This window comes from Alosa sapidissima, chromosome 23 (assembly GCF_018492685.1).
Source record: "Alosa sapidissima isolate fAloSap1 chromosome 23, fAloSap1.pri, whole genome shotgun sequence".
In the NCBI taxonomy this organism is placed as follows: Eukaryota; Metazoa; Chordata; class Actinopteri; order Clupeiformes; family Clupeidae; genus Alosa; species Alosa sapidissima.
The window spans coordinates 18,682,151-18,700,525 of NC_055979.1; the positions used below are offsets into that span (position 1 = coordinate 18,682,151).

The 18,375-nt window shown below is 43.8% G+C and overlaps 1 protein-coding gene across 6 annotated transcripts; it reads left to right on the plus strand.

Moving 5' to 3' along the window:
* Window positions 1–4,499: 4,499 nt before the first annotated feature.
* On the plus strand, window positions 4,500–17,675 carry dyrk2 (dual-specificity tyrosine-(Y)-phosphorylation regulated kinase 2). Of its 6 annotated transcripts, none has more exons than XM_042080037.1 (3): window positions 4,500–5,025; window positions 5,740–5,870; window positions 12,518–17,675. In XM_042080037.1, exons 1-3 carry the CDS (start codon window positions 4,986–4,988, stop codon window positions 14,102–14,104), a joined length of 1,758 nt encoding a protein of 585 aa, XP_041935971.1. In that variant the 5' UTR covers window positions 4,500–4,985; the 3' UTR covers window positions 14,105–17,675. The 6 variants fall into 6 exon arrangements, with proteins under 6 accessions (XP_041935971.1, XP_041935974.1, XP_041935970.1 ...); XM_042080036.1 differs by having other exon boundaries at window positions 4,502–5,025; window positions 12,515–17,675; XM_042080040.1 differs by lacking the exon at window positions 5,740–5,870 and having other exon boundaries at window positions 12,515–17,675.
* Window positions 17,676–18,375: the final 700 nt, after the last annotated feature.

Below are 18,375 nucleotides of genomic sequence, written 5' to 3' on the forward strand. Positions count from 1 at the left end.
CTAATTCACCGATTGGGTTAAATGCAGAGACCAAATTTCACTCACAGGATCAAAAAAGTATATATACTTCTACTTATACAGACAGAGAGAACATGAGGGATATAGGTGAGGCAGAGAGAGAGAGAGACATAAAGAGAACTAGGAAAAAAGAGAGAGGGACAGATAGACAAGAGGAGATAGAGGGATACAGAACAGAGAAGAGGAGAGGGAGAGAGATGGACAGAGTGTGAGATCAGAAAGGAAGGAAGGGTTGAGCAAGTGATAGATCACATTAAAGACAGTGAGAGGGAGAACGTGAGAGAGAGATACAGGACGAATGAGTACAGAGAGGGAGGGATTGACAGATGATGAAACCTATACAGTACATTTCCAAATTGACAAACCAAACAGAACATTCACTGTCTTGATGACTGATATGATCAAGACTGATAAAGATCAACCCTGTCAGATCTATTTACTCCTTGAACCATACGACTGCTTTGGGAGTGTTGATTGATTACTGTCCCCATCCCCCTTCACACCCTCAGGGGCTAATAGACGGCAACTAGTCTAGCATAGATAGATCTGTATTAACATGTGGGGATGCCCAGAAATCAACTAGCCTAGCATAGCTAGATCTGTATTAACATGTGGGAATACCCAGACAACAACTAGCCTAGCATAGCTAGATCTGTATTAACATGTGAGGATGAACATACATTAACATATACATTTGAAGACAACCATAGAGACATAGTCGCAAAAGTCCCAGAAAATGATTTAGGATTAATGGGTTTTGAAATGTATTTAGTTTAAACAACTCCTGAAGGTGGCGAGTCTCAGTGGAAATATTTGATACAGGCACTATGCATTTATTAAGGCAAAGGCATTAAGCATTCACCACTCTATAGACTCTAGTGTGGTCAACTCTACAGTGCAGTAGAAACCTGCACCGTTGTTTACAGTGTGCTTCCTAACACCTGGCCTGCTCAGGTTCCCATGGCAACCAGGGAAACAAATGCCAGGGACAACCATGGTCGCTTCTCCCGTCTGACATGTGTCGTCTTCACCATCTGCCTCTTCAGGGAGAGGTGTGTGTGTGTGTGTAGGGGGGGGGGGGGGGGGGGGTACATTTCTTCTGTTACAGACGGTAAACCTGACACCAGTGTGGGTAATTTCACTTATTCATGTGTCTATTTATTTATAGTGATGATGATGATGAAAGTGCACCGGCAAAACTTGGTGTGATCATATTAAAATGTTTTAATAGAAGAAAATAGACTTGAACATCAAACCATTGGTATTACATGATGTTCATAAAGCCAGCAGAAGGTTGCTTTTAGCAATGGTGCCCCTGGATTGCATTTTCAATCAAGCATCCTTATTACAATGTACTAAAATAATTACTATTATCGGTTACTCCTTCTGATATACCTCACCTTACTGAACCCTAACCCATTCTATCTATTCTTAAACATAGCCTCAAGTACTCTGTGTACTTTCTGGATGTCTATGACAAGAACATTGTACCTATCAATCAAAATCATCACGTTTGGTCTGGATAATCCTGCATGGTCATAGCTGTCCCACAAAGTTGATACAAATTTTATTGGAGTTTTTGGCTGGGCTCTGTTTAAGCCTTCAGAAAACATATTTGTACTCAACATAGGCTCTTGATTTATTTTCCTTACTGAGATATGTAGAAACACTCTCACAAAAAGCAATGAACAGAAAATAAATCCCTTCAGGGTCTGAACAGCAGACCTCACAAGTCTGAAAAATCATTTTGGTTATCATTTTCAGAGCACCCAATCTTTGTGGGAATATACAAAGATTTTTTAAATATGTTTTTCCTTATTCTCCATGATCCCTTCTTTTTGAAAACACCAATTTGACTTGTCTTATGCAAATCTTTCTTTTTTATTTTCCACCCTGAAAATGGGCAAAATGCTGGGCAATCAATATGTTTTATATAGTCACCACACTGCCACCTGTGGTTGTATAGAGTAACCTGTGGTAGCTCTATACAAAACATATTGATGTCAATGGTTTTAAAAAGAAAAGATCATGGAGAATAAAGAAAACAAATATTTAAAAAATCTTTGTATATTCCCACAGGGTGTTTAGGTGCTCTGAAAATGAGAACCAAAATGATTTTTTAGACTTCTAAGGTCTGCTGTTCAGACCCTGAAGGAATTTATTTTCTGTTCATTGTTTTTTGTGAGAGTGTTTCTACTTATCTCAGTAAGGAAAATAAATCAAGAGCCTATGTTGAGTACAAATATGTCTTCTGAAGGCTTAAACAGAGGCCAGCCAAAAACTCCAATAAAATTTGTATCAACTTTGAGGGACAGCCATGACCATGCAGGATTATCCAGACCAAACGTGACAATTTTGCTACATACTATTCCTATTTATGTACCAGCGTGCAAAATTTGAGCCTCCTACATGGTTTAGTTCTTGCGCTGTGGGCTTGTTAACTTTGACAAAAAAAAGAGGCTGGACAAAATCGACACCCCCCTCCCCCTGTAAAACTGGCTGTATCTAGGAAAGTATTGATCTTACATAAGAGTAATTTTACAATGTGTCTCCTGGGTAACATAAGTACACCTGGTAATTTTTTCAGAATTTTTTGAGACCTAAGTGCGTGGGCCCTGGTTGAACTGACGTGGAATGACCCAGATACTTTATTGATCCCCAGGGGAAATTCAATGAAGAGGGGTGCATAAACATGACGATAATGTCCTCAAGTAGTCAGTCCTTAGAAGGCAGTGTAGTCATATCTGGTAAAAGGCTGTTGATGTTTCATCTCAACTGCCAATTAAATGACATCCTTTCCCTCCGTGCTCCTGAAGCAACATGCTGATTGGCTGGAATTGTTTACGGCTCAGTCCAAGCAACTAGGCTTTCCATTTACTGTGTAAAGTTTCAGGACTCTAAATTCAAAAATTAAACGATATTGAATTAGAACTGTGGGCTGCGCCTTTAAGTAGTCTGGCTGGGGAAAAAATAGAGGTTCACTTGGATGGTCCCCAGCTTCCACTGGGTCATCAAATACTTCCCTGACACTCTTTTGTAGTTTATTTCTGGATATTACACTTTAAGCCAACAAAAGAAAATATGCATTTGTTCTACTTTTATGCGTGTTCAAGCAAGGATGGTAAATTTAGATGAAAGGATCCCAGGTACTATGCAGATTCATTGCATTGTCAGTTGTTTCAGCTGACAGTGTTTCGCAAGATGTCTAGTTTTATACAGGAGGAGAGTTCAGCAGCAGTGGAGATGCTGATTGGCAGGCAATGAGGGAAGCCTTGGCAAAGCTGATCACAGATAGATAGGATCATCCTGCTTCACAAAATCAATGCGCATCAGCTCAATACATAGGCCCAAACGGCAGTCTGTCAGCTGACAACAATACAATCAACAACATAAACAACCCTAACATTCATACTCATGCTATCTATGTCAGAGGATGTGTCGACATTCTTGTATCACCCTTCACCAGAGGGGCAGTGGCTACCAAGCAGAATCAGCAGTCTATTAGATGTCCACCAGTGACCCCCCCTCCCTCCCTCCCTTTCTCTCTCCCCTTCTCTCTCTCTCTCTAATCAATGTCCCAGAACGATTGATGCTATCAGGGGCATTACTGAGGAGAATCTGGTTAATATGTGATGGGATCCTCATCAGTATCAGTGTTTTGTGTTAACTTATTATTTGTTTGGCAGGAACTGTTGCAACATGGGCTTACAGAAATCTGTCTTAAAGCATGGCTTGGGTTGCCTGGACAAGTGATGCAAGTCATGTTTGTTTCCTGAATAAATATGCCGCTGGAAGGTAGTGAAGTTCACAAACAATATGTTGTGTACAAACAGGAAAATACATATGCAGACAACATTGGGCTGGCTGAGTATGCCTGTTATGTTGTTTCCATTTAATTTAAAGGTGATACAGTTAAGTTATAGCATACCATAAAGTAGTTCAGGAAGAGGTTTTACTCAGCAGTAGTATTAATCTTACTTTTAATAGTAATGGTGGTACTGTAGTAGTTCAGGCTAGGTAGTAGTAGCAGCAGCAGAAGTACGTGGTTGTACAAGGCCGACTACAAGGCGAAACTCTGCCCCCTGGCGGCGCGGCTTTCTCAGATCAGATGAAACACCGAACAGAACAGAACACCTTGTTCAGGTAGCTTTGTTGATCTAAGCACGAGCACTACAATTACTTATTCCGGGCAAAAGTTTAATCTTGCATGAACTGGAGTGCATATAAAATAGGCCACTGAAAGTTTATCTCAGTTGGGTTAAAACAGCGAACTTGGAGATGCAGGCTGGAATAAACTGCATTTGCTCAACAAAGTGCCAGAGCCTGCATTCTCTCGTTTGAAAAAAATGCAATCACATCCCTGTCCTGTGTTTTAATGTTTACACGTGCGGTTTGGTCGTGTCTTGGGAAACAGAAGGCATCACATGGCCCAATGAATAATGGGAGGGTTAATCTCGTGCATGGGACAAATGGGACTTTCGGATCCCCCAGTGAAGTCGCCGTGCGTCGCCAGCTTAACAACCGAACCAACCACATTTCACGCTCTATTCAGGGCTAAAGAAAGAGAGGTGGAAGCGAGCAGGCATAGATAGATAAGCTGTAGGACAACACCCAAACTGGTCGTCCGAGTTCTTCTGTAGAGAGAAAATGCAACGGCTGGCACGGGAATTCGGCGGCTGTTTAAACACCAGTGCCTATGAGTCGTAGCAGTTTGGATTCTCTTCATTTTAGATTGGTTTCTCTCGTTTAAAGGGTCGTCTGTTTTGCTGTTTGTTTCTTGCGTTTCCAAGCGATGGTGGCAACATTTCGGGAGGTGTTTGAGGAAGCTGTCCCAGTGTTTGCGGAGCAGGTTGAGAATGCAAGTCTGGATGTAGCTGATTGGAGTACCAGAGTTGGTGATCAGTGTGCGGAGGGGGAGGAGGGGAGATTCTGAAGGGTTTTTTTCTGTGTGTGACTCTTCAGCGGCCATGTTAACCAAGAAGCCGTGCGCTGCCGTCTACTCATCTGGTAAGGAAGCGAAAGCCCAGACCTAAAGGGCAAATAAAATGATCAAATAAATGTTAGCCTATGGCATTACTGATCGTACGTCTTGTTAGATATTGTCATTGTGTTTCTTTTGTATGTAGCATATGTCTAAACACATTTGTACTTTGCTTCTATGCCCATTTCGCGTTTGATTTTGGTGCAGCCGAGGCTATTTGTGAATTGGACATGGTTCCTGTGGCCGTTTATCGAACCCTTTCGTTTTAGTCGCCTTTTAGGCAATTGTTTTCCCCATGTCACTAGCAAAGAATGCTCGGTTTCGAACAAGCGCAAATTTAATCATCTGTTCAATGGAGAGGATTTTGCAAAACCGAATCAGTATCGATAGCGTTTCGTTGTGATCTCGCTAGTTAACAGCTCCCGTGAGTTCCAGTAGCATAACATTACTGTGAATTTCTAAAGAAACCACACCACAGGAAAGAGATTTTCACATTTCAAACCGACCTAGGCTTCTGTAGACGACAGCTGCATATTTGATATACAGTTTAAGCTAATAAACTAATGTAGCCTGCTTCAATGTACAGCTGAAACAACCTATAGGTTCTTAAAAGGGCGTAATGTGCTATGCTACTAATGTCATGGTTATACAGGACTAGCTTTAAGGACGGGTAGTTGACTGCATTTCCTGACAAGCCATTTAGTGTCATTAACGCTTCGTTCTATTCTCCCGACTTGCAGGCAAAGGGGGTGAGATCTGCCAGCTAGAGTCTTCCCCCGGAATCGGCGTCGGGGGTCTCCGGCCCGCTGTAGGGACGGACCCGACATCTCCAGTCGCATTACCACCCCTCAGGAATACCAACTCGCTAACAGTAAGGACACTTTAGTTTCACAATTCTTACAGTGAGACGGTCTGTTTACTGGACTCCTAGTAGGCTGTTGGTAGGCTTATGGACTGCCGAGACCGTAAATTAAAGCAACAGCCAGAAGTAGCTTGTTTAGTAGTGGGACCTTGGACTGTAGGTTAGTGAAATGGCCACATTGTTATAGTTTTGTAGTCGTTTAGTGCAGGTCAGACGAGTTTCTTTGTTTCATATCGTAAGAGTGCTGTGTAACAAGTTGGCACGTTTCTGATCACGTGGGAGTACATTTTGGTCTTAAAGCTTACAGCTACACGCAGACAGCCAGACTATTCTTGAAACTTACTCAATCTCCACTTGTAACTTTTTATGTAGCCTAGACTACCTGTCAGAGCTGTTCTGACTTGGTTTGTGGCGGGGATGTTCTGTTGGTGTAGTCAGAAGCGTTTTTCATCATTTTATTGGGAATAAGCTTAAGTCACAGTCGATACTAAAACGTTGACAAACTAGGCTACTATCGGAATACCCCCTTATAATACACATAGGCTATGTATATTGGACATTTAGTCCAAAACCAAGTTTGCAAGTCTGCATGATAACTACGCAATTTATTTTTGAAATAATAAAACTCTAGCCTGTAGTCACTCCGTTTGGGTTTCTTGCTATGGCTAACGCATTGTAGGCTAGCCTACTGTACGGTGTCGATGTGTGGGGGATGGGTAGAAGTCCAAGCAGTCGAAGTAAAACCGTGATACACGGCTTGTGCTTAAGGACTGTTGCCCAAGAGATATCTCTTATGCGTGGCTTGTAATATATCTGCAAGCTGCTGGCCCGTGCTTTCGATGAACAACACATAACACGTAGATGCCAGTGTTTCCAACGTTGTATGCTTCTTATGGGGGAGTAGGGTATGTCGTGCGTGCGTGCAGAGTCAGAAACGGATGGTGTCATTCGTCTCGGTAGAATAGCACTCTGAAAATAAACCTATGTGTGATGTCATGGATTCATCGATTTGGTTTCTAACCACTATTACTACACATTTTAGAGCACGGCCCTCTTGCAGCACTGTATTTGGAAAGAAGCCATGTGAATTCAACCTGCCTGCATGCGATCTACCCCCTCAGCCTAATGCTGGTATATTTAGGCTTTGAGAAAGTCCAAGCAGGCTGAGTGTGTTATCATATGCATGGAGGCACATGCATGTATAGTCCGTTTAGAACTCTTCGTTCTCCAGTGCAGGCCATTGATGTCAATGTGGCGGAGCAAGGGGGCAGTCTGTTTTTGGCTGTGGTCTCCAAATGGGGCCACCAGGACAAAAATAAACATGCCCCCTCCCCCCATCAATAGTCATGTGCGGGTCGCATTCACATTTCAAGCATAGGCTACAGTTAACAGATATCCAGACTCAGATCTACCTCCTCCTACAGACACTGCTGTGGTCGAACAGGGCAGTTTTAGGAGCAGTCTTAAGGTGTGGTTACTTAATGACGTTTTGTAGAATAAGGAAGCTACAAGAAGAAAATCAATCATCCATTACACATCTGATTCACAAGGAGAGGACAACCTGACTCACTGGTTGGATGGGAAAAAAAGTTATTTGAGAAATGTGGCTTGGATATTATGAATGGCCTTTCCATCGGATGTTTGGATTGATCCATTGCTTTGATGGTCAGTGTTGTCATTTTGTGTTTCTTGTGTTGGTATAGTGGTTGTGTTGTTGAGAGAGAGCAATGTGTCTTGACACAGTGTTGTTAAAGTAACACAATGTTGAAATTCCTCTTTTTTTTTAATCCATTTTCAATGTAGTGGGTATGCAATATAGTCTAAAACTAATGAAAAGGGTTATGCTTCTCCCTGCGACAGTGTTGCAGTGCTATACTAGGCATTCCAGACAAGAATTGGTAATGGCAAAGATTCTATTCTCCCGATCTTAAGTCAGTGTGGCATCAACGTGTGTTTAAAACTGTTATTTTAAGATAAAATAAGCAAAAATGTGTTTAAAGCTGTTATTTTAAGATAAAATAAGATAAAATCTGTTGCCTTAATGCAGCTCTAAGGGTTTTGTTAATCCATGATCAACGTTTCATTTTTGGCTGCGAGTTGTCCTCTGACAAACAGTAGACTTGTTCAGAGATTAGCAATGGAAACCAAAACATTATGTCAGAGCCATCCAGCGTGCTGATCTACACACACACACACACACAACATGAGGAGGCCAATCTGGCACTCAGGTCAGATTTGACCCATAATAGCGCCTCGTTCCATTGAACTATGTTTCTGATTTTATGGCGGCAAACTAGAAATATCGATCTATAACTTTTTTCAGTTTTTACTTTTAAGTAGAGCTACTGGAGTAGTCATAATAATGACACGGTTAGTTCTTCCTTTGGCGAGCAGGCTCCCTTTGGCAACAGTTAACAGCTGTAGAGTGGCATGTTTCCATGCCTCTGTAAGCTAACTGTGTTGGGCCCTGCCTTTTGGTGTCTGGTCGAGGCGTTGGACTCCAGGCTTGCAGCCTCTGGACGCTTGATGCAATAGACATGCTGGTGGCCAGGAACAGTACTGGCCACGTGGGAGGTTATTATTATAATAACCCTCCTCAACTCTGCAGCTGGGCACTGCGTTCATCCATTGGCACAGGGATGTGGGATGTGTGCGGCTGTCCCTAATTAACCTCATCTTCTTCAGCCCTCCGCGCTGTGCTGTTCAGCAGCCTGAGGAGAATGTGTTTTGGGAGTATGTTTCACTCAACACATATTGGGGAGAATGGTAGACCCTCTACCCCTACCTTCCATCTCAGATAATCACCCCTTATCCTGTCCAATCGTAACTCAGCTGGTGAGACGAAGGGAGGGAGAGGTGGACTAAATGATTGTCACACCGGCAGCATCTCTGGAGAGCCCTGGGCCTGTGTGTGTGTGTGTTTGTTTGTGTGTGTGTCTTTTGTATGTTTCCAGTTGTGTTTTGGGCAGTTGTCACCACAGGCGATGCCCCCTCGGTGACCCTAACCCCCACTAACCCACCTGTCTGTGTCTCATCTGAACTGGCCGACAGAAAAGCTGTGCTGCCCAAGACCCTTTCAAAGACCCTTTAATCTTTGCATCTTGTATTTTTATTTCTATCAAGAACTTGCCTGGGAGCCTGTTTAAAATATGGACTATCTTATCTCCTAATCAAAGTCCAAGGTACAGTTGTCAATTTCAGTAGATTCACATAGATATTGAATGACCTTTGGTATGAAAACGGGACGTACCAATCCAATAAGAGAACCATACCTTTGCATGCCAGTTTTAACAGCCACAAGCATTGGGTTGACCAGGTGAAACACATTCAGTGGTGAACGGCTATATATGGGAAACTAACTAGCTTTAGAGAATAGCCTCTAGTCAGATTAGGAATAAGTGCATGTTGTTTGTGTTTGCATATGGCAGGCATTTGTAGGTCACCCTGTTAGCTAGACGGAGCAGAAGGTGGAGTTTAACAGTGATTGGCAATGCTAAACATGCTATTGGGTACACTGTCTTATGAATATGTAAGGAAAAAGAGTTGTAAATCCATTAAGTTGTTAACTATCAATAATATTGTGTCCTAGCAAGCCTGTTTGTTAATAATCAGTCTTCAAGCCAATATTGCTGCAAGTGAAGTCAAGTTAGTGGATATGTCCTGGTTAGAAGTGAATCCTTGTGTGTGTTTGTGTTTGCTTTATATATTTACACCCTTCATTTAAATCTTTAGACAATGTTTTACCTGTAATTAAGAAAATTACATGCTCATCAAGGGTCAAATGGGGAAGGAAAATGCATTTTTAGACATCACCCACCCCAGCCCTTCCCAAAGTGCAAAGGATCAAAGAATCTGTGCACTGGGTGACATGCCTGAAATTGCACAGTGGAGTTGTTTATGAGCCGAGCGTCTTTCATGGTAGCTGCAGTGGACATGGTGTACATGTCTGCTAGAGTTCAGAAGTTCACCAGAATAGCGTATGTGTGTGTGATATATATATATATATATATATATGAGAGAGAGAGCTCATCAGTAGGCCTTCAGTAGCTCTGCAACACCAAACATGCAGGCTTTGTCTCGGCTAGGTTCCCCTAAACGTCAGACGGAGAGTCAGTTTAGTATGTGGTAAGTGACTCTCAACAGCGTTTGCTGTGGTATCAGGTCAAGGTTTTAGGAGAAGCGTTAGCTTGACACTTGCATTCAAATCTGTAGGCACGAGTGTGGAAACATCAGAGCTTGCCATCTGGAGGATTAGAGTGTGCCTGAACCGCCGGAGTGGATCGGAGAGTGCTAGGCGAGGCAAGGCCTCTTGTATTGCCCTTATATTTCTAGCCCCGCGTCTGGATTATCACCCCCTCTGTTTGCAGTTGCGTGTATGAAACCACTCCAGATTAGTGGAGGGAGGGAGGGAGGAGTGCAATTAAGTGGATTATAAACCAAAACGGTTCCCGAAAGGGAATTTGCAAAGTTGTACGAAATCATAATAACAGCTAAACAGCAAAAGAAAACACTTGATGCTAATCCGTTAGCACACAAAGCTACATTTAAAGGGATCTGACTGGAAATCAGGCAATTAGCTGGTATTTAAACAGATGGGGATATAAACATGCTGGGGGCAGGGTAGGGAAGCGACTGGGCAGTTGTTTACACATGGATGGGAAGTATAGACGTCTGACTGGTGCAACAGGATGCTGCAGCGAAAACAAGCTGCTGAGATAATCACATTATCAAGGAAGCGTGCATCTTGGAGCGGCATGGGGAGGTGGGGGATCACGGAAGGCAGGAAATGCGCATCCAGGGATGTTTGTGTGGAGATATGTTTTGTTGTGTAAACATGAAAACTGTGGGGGTTTTGGGAAACAAGAATGTCAGGAGTCGGCTGTAGAGGAAAAATCAACAGAGAAGGAAACTTGTGTCTATATCTGTCCTTCTATTGTCCCATCATTCTGTCTATCTACCTATCGTTCTATAGATTGATTCGCATTTGGTGTACTAACTTTGGTACAAGCTTTGGTCTTTGGTACAAGCCCTGTGCATTGTCTACTTGTATGAAGCATGGTCAGCGAGATGGTGTGGTCAGGAGAGAGACCAGTGATGTGCAGTTTGAAACTGTTGGCATGTTGAAAGCAAGATGGGCCAACACTCAGACAAGAGAGATTGTTTTGAAGTTCATATGTAAAGAATGAGTGGACAATAAAGCAGTCTTTTCACTCAACTCCACAGGCCTGGAACCCCCCAAAAGTGTAAAAGTGTATTTTAACTCTAATGTTTGGTAAGAGTTCAAGAGATAGAGTACACTCCCTATAAAAAAAAGGTGACACCAAATCCAGGTTATGTAACATTCAAAATGAAATTATGTGAACATGGAGTGTGGGGTGTCATGGATCGCACTGCCATTTTCTGAAGTGTATTTATGTCTCTGAGATCATATCTTGTGGACCAAACCTGTCATGTAAGGTTAGCAATCTCTAAAATAAGTCCAATAAACGTGTGCGTGTGTGTGCACCAGGCCAACCATATCTGTCCATGCATTTTTTTCAGTATGTCATGGCGTGTAAGGGTGGGTGTCTGTCTTTGAGAGAATCAGAAGGTTTTCTTTGTCCCTCACCGATCCACATTTGTCGGCCATTGCCTCGTACATTCCTCGGGCCTCTCAGTGGGCCTCCATGTGTTGTATCCTGGATGTATTAGAGTGAGAGCCTCAATCCCTCCTTCCTTCCCGTCCTATTCAGGGCAGACTTGCAGTGTTTGTGTTAGTTGGTTCCTTCCTCTTGGCCTGCTAGAGGCCTGCCTTTAAGAAAAAGTAGCTCCTCTTGGCCTGCTAGAAGCCTGCCTTTAAGAAACGGCAGCTCCTCTTGGCCTGCTAGAGGCCTGCCTTTAAGAAACAGCAGCTCCTCTTGGCCTGCTAGAGGCCTGCCTTTAAGAAACAGCAGCTCTGTTTGCTTGGTACGTCTGTAGCGCTGTCATTCCACAGTGGTCTGAGCTTTTCCCTGTAAGACAATAGCGAGAGTGATGGCGGTTCTGGGAATCAGGCGTTGTGAATGACAGCAGGCAGGGTGAGGGCATCTCGTTACAGTTAATCTTGGTGGCCCGGGGTGACCCTCCTCTGGCCGTGTAAGGTAAGGATTTTACCGCCGCACGTCAGAGCTGACCGCTGTTGGCCCTTTCGTGCTAATAGAAACTGAGGGTGCTGTAACAGACGTGAAGGGCACACCACCTCACTAGCTGCTAGCTAATATATCCACCATCTCAGTTTGTTAGAAAAGCCTTCGCCCCTGTGCAGGTGCAAAGTGTATTGCTCTCAGTGAGTCTGTCAACTCCTCTGTTATAACAACTTACACAAATAAATGTGTGTAGATGGCATATGATAATGTAATGATAAAAAGTCACGAAAGCCTGCTTCTGTATTCTTCATTTATTCTGACATCAAAATTCTGTTATATGCATTTATTTACATAAGTCAAGATAATTGTAATCAGGCTTAATAACAGGCTAGAAATAAAACAAACACAATACATAATATGCAAGTAGAAAATCCTCTTCTCAGCATTAAAGTGTTCTTTCCAGTTCTCTCTGCACCAGTTAATCAATTTTTATGATTATTTTGTGGTGCAACCAATTAATTAATTTTCTCTGTTTTGTCTGTTTGTCAGCAGGTAGGAGGCAATAAGCACACCATGAATGATCACCTGCACATCGGGAACCACCAGCAGATCCACGTTCAGCAGCTGTTCGAGGAGAACAGCAACAAACGGACAGTGCTGACCACTCAACCCAATGGGTTGACGCCGTCAAACCGGACCGGGCTCCCGGTGCCAGATCGGCCTCAGGAGAGCAGCCGGCAAGGCAGCTCCACGTCCATCAAGTCCACCGAGAGCAAGCCCAAGGCCACGCCGATGGCCCCTGACCAGGCCATGAAGCAGTACATGGCCAAGCTGTCCGCGTTCGAGCACCAGGAGGTCTTCAACTACCCGGAGGTCTACTTCGTGGGCCCCAACGCCAAGAAGCGGCCGGGCGTGGTCGGCGGCTCCAACAACGGCGGCTACGACGACGACCAGGGCTCCTATATCCACGTGCCGCACGACCACATCGCCTACCGCTACGAGGTGCTCAAGGTCATCGGCAAGGGCAGCTTCGGCCAGGTGGTGAAGGCCTACGACCACAAGACGCACACGCACGTGGCGCTGAAAATGGTGCGCAACGAGAAGCGTTTCCACCGGCAGGCGGCCGAGGAGATTCGCATCCTGGAGCACCTTCGCAAGCAGGACAAGGATTCCACCATGAACGTCATCCACATGCTGGAGCACTTCACCTTCCGCAACCACATCTGCATGACCTTTGAACTCCTCAGCATGAACCTGTACGAGCTCATCAAGAAGAACAAGTTCCAGGGCTTCAGCCTGCCGCTGGTGCGCAAGTTCGCCCACTCCATCCTGCAGTGCCTGGACTCGCTGCACAAGAACCGGATCATCCACTGCGACCTGAAGCCCGAGAACATTCTGCTCAAGCAGCAGGGCCGCAGCGGGATCAAGGTCATCGACTTCGGCTCCAGCTGTTACGAGCACCAGAGGGTCTACACATACATCCAGTCGCGCTTCTATCGGGCCCCGGAGGTCATCCTGGGCGCCCGGTACGGCATGCCCATCGACATGTGGAGCCTGGGCTGCATCCTGGCCGAGCTGCTGACCGGCTACCCACTCCTCCCGGGGGAGGACGAAGGGGACCAACTGGCGTGCGTCATCGAGCTTCTAGGCATGCCCTCGCAGAAGCTCCTGGACTCGTCCAAGCGGGCCAAGAACTTTGTCAGCTCCAAGGGCTACCCGCGCTACTGCACGGTCACCACGCTGCCCGACAACACGGTGGTGCTGAACGGCGGACGCTCACGCCGGGGCAAGCTGCGCGGTCCGCCGGCCAGCAAGGACTGGGTGACGGCGCTCAAGGGCTGCGACGACCCCCTCTTCTTGGACTTCCTCAAGCAGTGCCTGGAGTGGGACCCCACCCTGCGCATGACCCCCAGCCAGGCGCTGCGCCACCCCTGGCTCAGGAGACGCTTGCCCAAACCCCCCACGGGGGACAAGACGACGGTCAAGCGCATCACCGAGGGCACCGGTGCTATCACGACCATCTCCAAATTACCTCCCACATCTGGCTCCGCCTCCAAGCTAAGGACTAACCTGACGCAAATGACCGATGCGAATGGGAATATTCAACAAAGGACAGTTTTGCCAAAATTAGTCAGCTGAACACACTAATTTATTGTTTTATTGTTTTTATTTTGTTTTAGTTTTTCTTCTGTCTAACAAAGGAGATATTATCTTCCAAGTCAGTTGGAAAGCTGAGCATTGCATACCAATGTGTGAGTTGGTACATCTGAAGTGTAGATGAACTGTTGCATATTCACTACAGTTTTTTTATTATTAGTAGCACCTTTTCACGACTAAAAAAAAAAATATATTTGTTTCAATTAGATTGGAAAGGCCATGTGAAAGGGAACAACATTTTAAGTTTGCCATCTCAGGACTTTGTGCAAGGCTGAAGTGTGTCGGCCTTCATAGAAACTGCTCTGCTACTCTAAAAGCCCTCAGCAGATGTTACAATGTTTTTCTAGTATTGAAAGAAAAAGAGACGACCGATTGAAATTAGGTTATTCAAACGTATCAACAAATTGATTTTTATTTCAGTCAAGAAGAACTTAGCTGTGGACTTTTCACCAATTTGAATTAGGCTAAGGGTTACGAAATGGGTGGTTTAAGTGGACTCAATGTGTGGCTAATCTTTAGCTGTATGTGTTTTTAGTGAATACATATGTGTCGAGGTCTTTTGTGTGTTGGCTGTGCAGGTGATGATGCAAGTCTGTTGTGAGGATGTGATTTGTTAGGAGTTTGGAGAAGTAATCCAGATGTAATGGAAATGGAAGGTTTTGACTGTTATGAAATTATGTTCAGGAGACGGGGGGAAAATGTTTACATGAGACTTGGTATGTGCCTACAATTCTATTGACATTCCTTATGTGGCTGAAACAAGGACGGTAGAGTTCTGGTTCGACTGCCGCTTCTCTCTGAGCTGTCAGATAAATGACAGGGGAGTTATTTTTCAGGAGAGGAATGACATTTTTAAGAACAATGAAAGGAATGGCATTTCAGCAGCAGGTGTTTTCAAGATGGGTGCTGTGAATACAAATCGAAGTCTAAAGGAAACATGTTGGTGCTCTTACCTTTTTGTAACATGTTCGATACTTGTTATTGTTTTTTCCAGGCAAAACTTCTTGGTTCTTTTACCAGTTCTGTCTCCTAGTGAATGACGTGCAGCTTATGTGAGGATGCTACAAGGATGACCCAGTTTAGGCTTTTCAGTTTTGAATGCAGTGGCTTAAGGAAGGATATTGAGTATTGCGTGTGGCAGTAGTAGCAGCCTGCTTGTGCCGTGCTTATACTCTTGGAGAAGGCAAGAGACAGTATTTACTTGAATTTGATGAGCTTTCGGCTGCATAGCCGCGCTCCCTGCACCTCTCTGTAATAAGAGGACGCTTGAAGACTTACGAGTTGATGGAGTGGCACTTTGGGTAATAGCTTGACTTCTGTCATCTGATTGGCCAGATGTAGCTCTCTTTTGATTTAATGTAGCTCTCTTTCTCTCTCTGTCTGTCTTCTTGTTGACTGTCGATGAGCTGCTGTTCTGTCTATGCGGGCTTGCAAGAGTTAAAATTCTTAAATGTTTGTTCCCTTTCACAGCCAAAGACTAAACATTTGTGAGGAATAATAAAATGTAACAACTATAAATACTACCCACAAATAACCCAGAGCTGTATATGTACAGTCTTACATGTACATGGACACTTCCTCAACCTTGAAAGACATCACACATTGGCCATTTTCATTCATAGGTTTTCTTTTCTTTTTTTTTAAATTCATCATAGTGATATTGGTGTAACTGACTTGGGTTTTAAAGCTTTGGAAAAAAAAAAAAGATGTTTTAGGCTATTTATTTATTTCATAATGTTTCTCAAAGAAGAGCTAATATAAAACAGGAATAGAATGTGTGCTGTTGGCTTGGTAACCATGGAGTGACTTATGATGTAATGCACAAGAACTTGATCTGCCACTACTCGGAGACTCGACACAACAAAAAGGAATAAGGCAATCATGGGCCTACTCTCTTGTTTGTTTTCTGGACTCTGGAGGAAGGGCCACTGGCATTGGACATTTTCGGGTTGTCAGGGAGTGAAGTTTGGCACCCGCCCACCCACTCACATGGGCACACTTGCACCCTCGCCGCTGGTTGGCACCCTACCTGCCAAGCCCATATCTGCACACCGTCCAATGCGCCAACAAGTACAATGGCCCTTGTTCTTCTGATGCACATGGAGCTGCGACTATGGGGGAGGACAGTTTTGTCCTCGGACTAATTACTTTTTAATTGTTGTTTTGTGGATTGACCGTAGTGGGGAGTTCTTTGTGCCCTTAGTTTTTAATACAATGTGCCTTTGGTTATCAATGCCATTCAATTTCTTACCCAACAGTAAAGCCCCTTGTCCTGCACACGTAGGCATATTGAGATCCAGAAAAATCATGGTGATTTTTAGAGCAACACCCAAAGACACTCCCTTAAAAACCATGAAATGGTACCTGGGAGAGAGAGAGGCCACTCGATTTGAGATGTTTTTACAAGTTGTTTACACAAGCGGATTTAAATCCTCACAGAACTGAGAATAAGAACTTTCTCAAGGACCCTTTGCCAACGGGGAAATGTAAGTAAACAGATAGCCATCACGTTTGCAGCACTGCTAGAGCGACAGCTTTTGCTGCATCTATCTTGTCTTAACATCTAGGTATCCAAGGGGTTACATTTTGCTTCAGTTTAGCAACTCTAGGAAAAAAAAATACATTATTAATATTTTACCTCAGACTGTTGTGATAATTCTTGTGACTATATCAACCCAGGGCATTTGGTATATACCAAAGTGCATTCCTTTTTATGTGTGTGGCTAAGGGGCAAGGAGAACATAGAAACTGGTGGATTTTTCTATCTGTAATCAGAGCAAAAGGCACTTGAGCCACTTTTTTTCTCTCTTTAAGGGCCATAGCAGGAGAATACTTCTCTTCAGTCATGAAGGAAAAACATAGAGAGGGCGGGGGAGGGGAAGCTAGTTACACCACCTGTTGTTGTTGTGAGGTGAATGATGTAGCATAACTCCAAACCTTAAGCTTGGCATGGATGGATGTATCAGTGCAGTGAAAACTGCCCCCTCCACTGCCCCCATCTCCAAAACTGCCCCAACCTCCAAAAACGAAGGAAGGAAAATCCACGAGTCAATATCCAGCCCTATGTGCAAAGCCACTGTAGCTGAATGGGGAAGGGGGACTATTTAAAGCAACAAGCTTTTTGTGTTTGAAGGTGCAAACGCAAAACTTTTTTGCTACGTCTCAGAGCGGTAGTCCTCTCTCTTGAATTGAGCTACACACAGTCAACTTCTAAGGTGACATTTATAGAAAAAAAAAAAAGAAAAGATTTTAAACTGAGCAACGAAGTTGACATTTTGTTTGTACTCTATAGCAGTACTTGTACATATGTGAAATTTGATATGGATTCAATGTGGATGTGTACATATGTATAATGTTTTTTTTGTTTTGTTTTTGTGACATGCTGCTGAAGAACACTACATTCATTGTAGTGAGTTTTGATCAAGGCGGCCAGTTTTATGATCCTGTATGTATTGTACAGCTATTGGAAGTTTAACTTTTTTTTTCTAGTGATCATTCGTTAAATTTTATTGTTGTGGCCGGGAAAATATTAATAAAAAAAAGTTTTAATGTTCATCTTTACAGACTGTGTATGTTAATGGTTATTCTTAGCCAGAGGACACTCACTGAAAAGGATGTCCCTGACCCTGTGCTTAGATTTAACAAAAAAAAAAAAAAAAAAAAAAATATATATATATATATATATATATATATATATGGACATTTAAGAGATTTGAGGGACAAATTCAAGGCATAAATCATTCAAACTTAAGGGTGCACTTACCACTTACAATTGGTCTTCGGCTTGTTCTGAAAGTACACGTTTTCAATTATTCATCCGAGAAGTTTGAGTTATTTATTTATTTATTTATTTATTTATGTTTTAAGTTGTCAGTTACAATCGTACAGAACTTTGACCTTTTAGCTTGCAAGCTTTGCCTCAGTTGACTCCTGCCAAGAATAAAGAGTGACCCAACGTGCCGTCCATGTGGGCAGAGATCCCTGCCAGCACATACTGTAAATTGTTCCCGTCTGCTTGGGGTTGGGTGTTGGGGGTGGAGGTTTAAGTTAAAACACCACACAATGCGTGCGAACACACTGTGACTGACCCAGCGCGTCGAGCCTGTCAGGCATCTGGACTCTGACGCGAGCACACAGCGGTGTTCTCGAACGGCTAAGAGCCGCCAATCCCCCTGTCTGTCCGGATCAACGCCACGTCTAGCCACCTGACCGGGCTGCCTCTGACGTAGGGCTACTGTAATTCCTCTCACTTG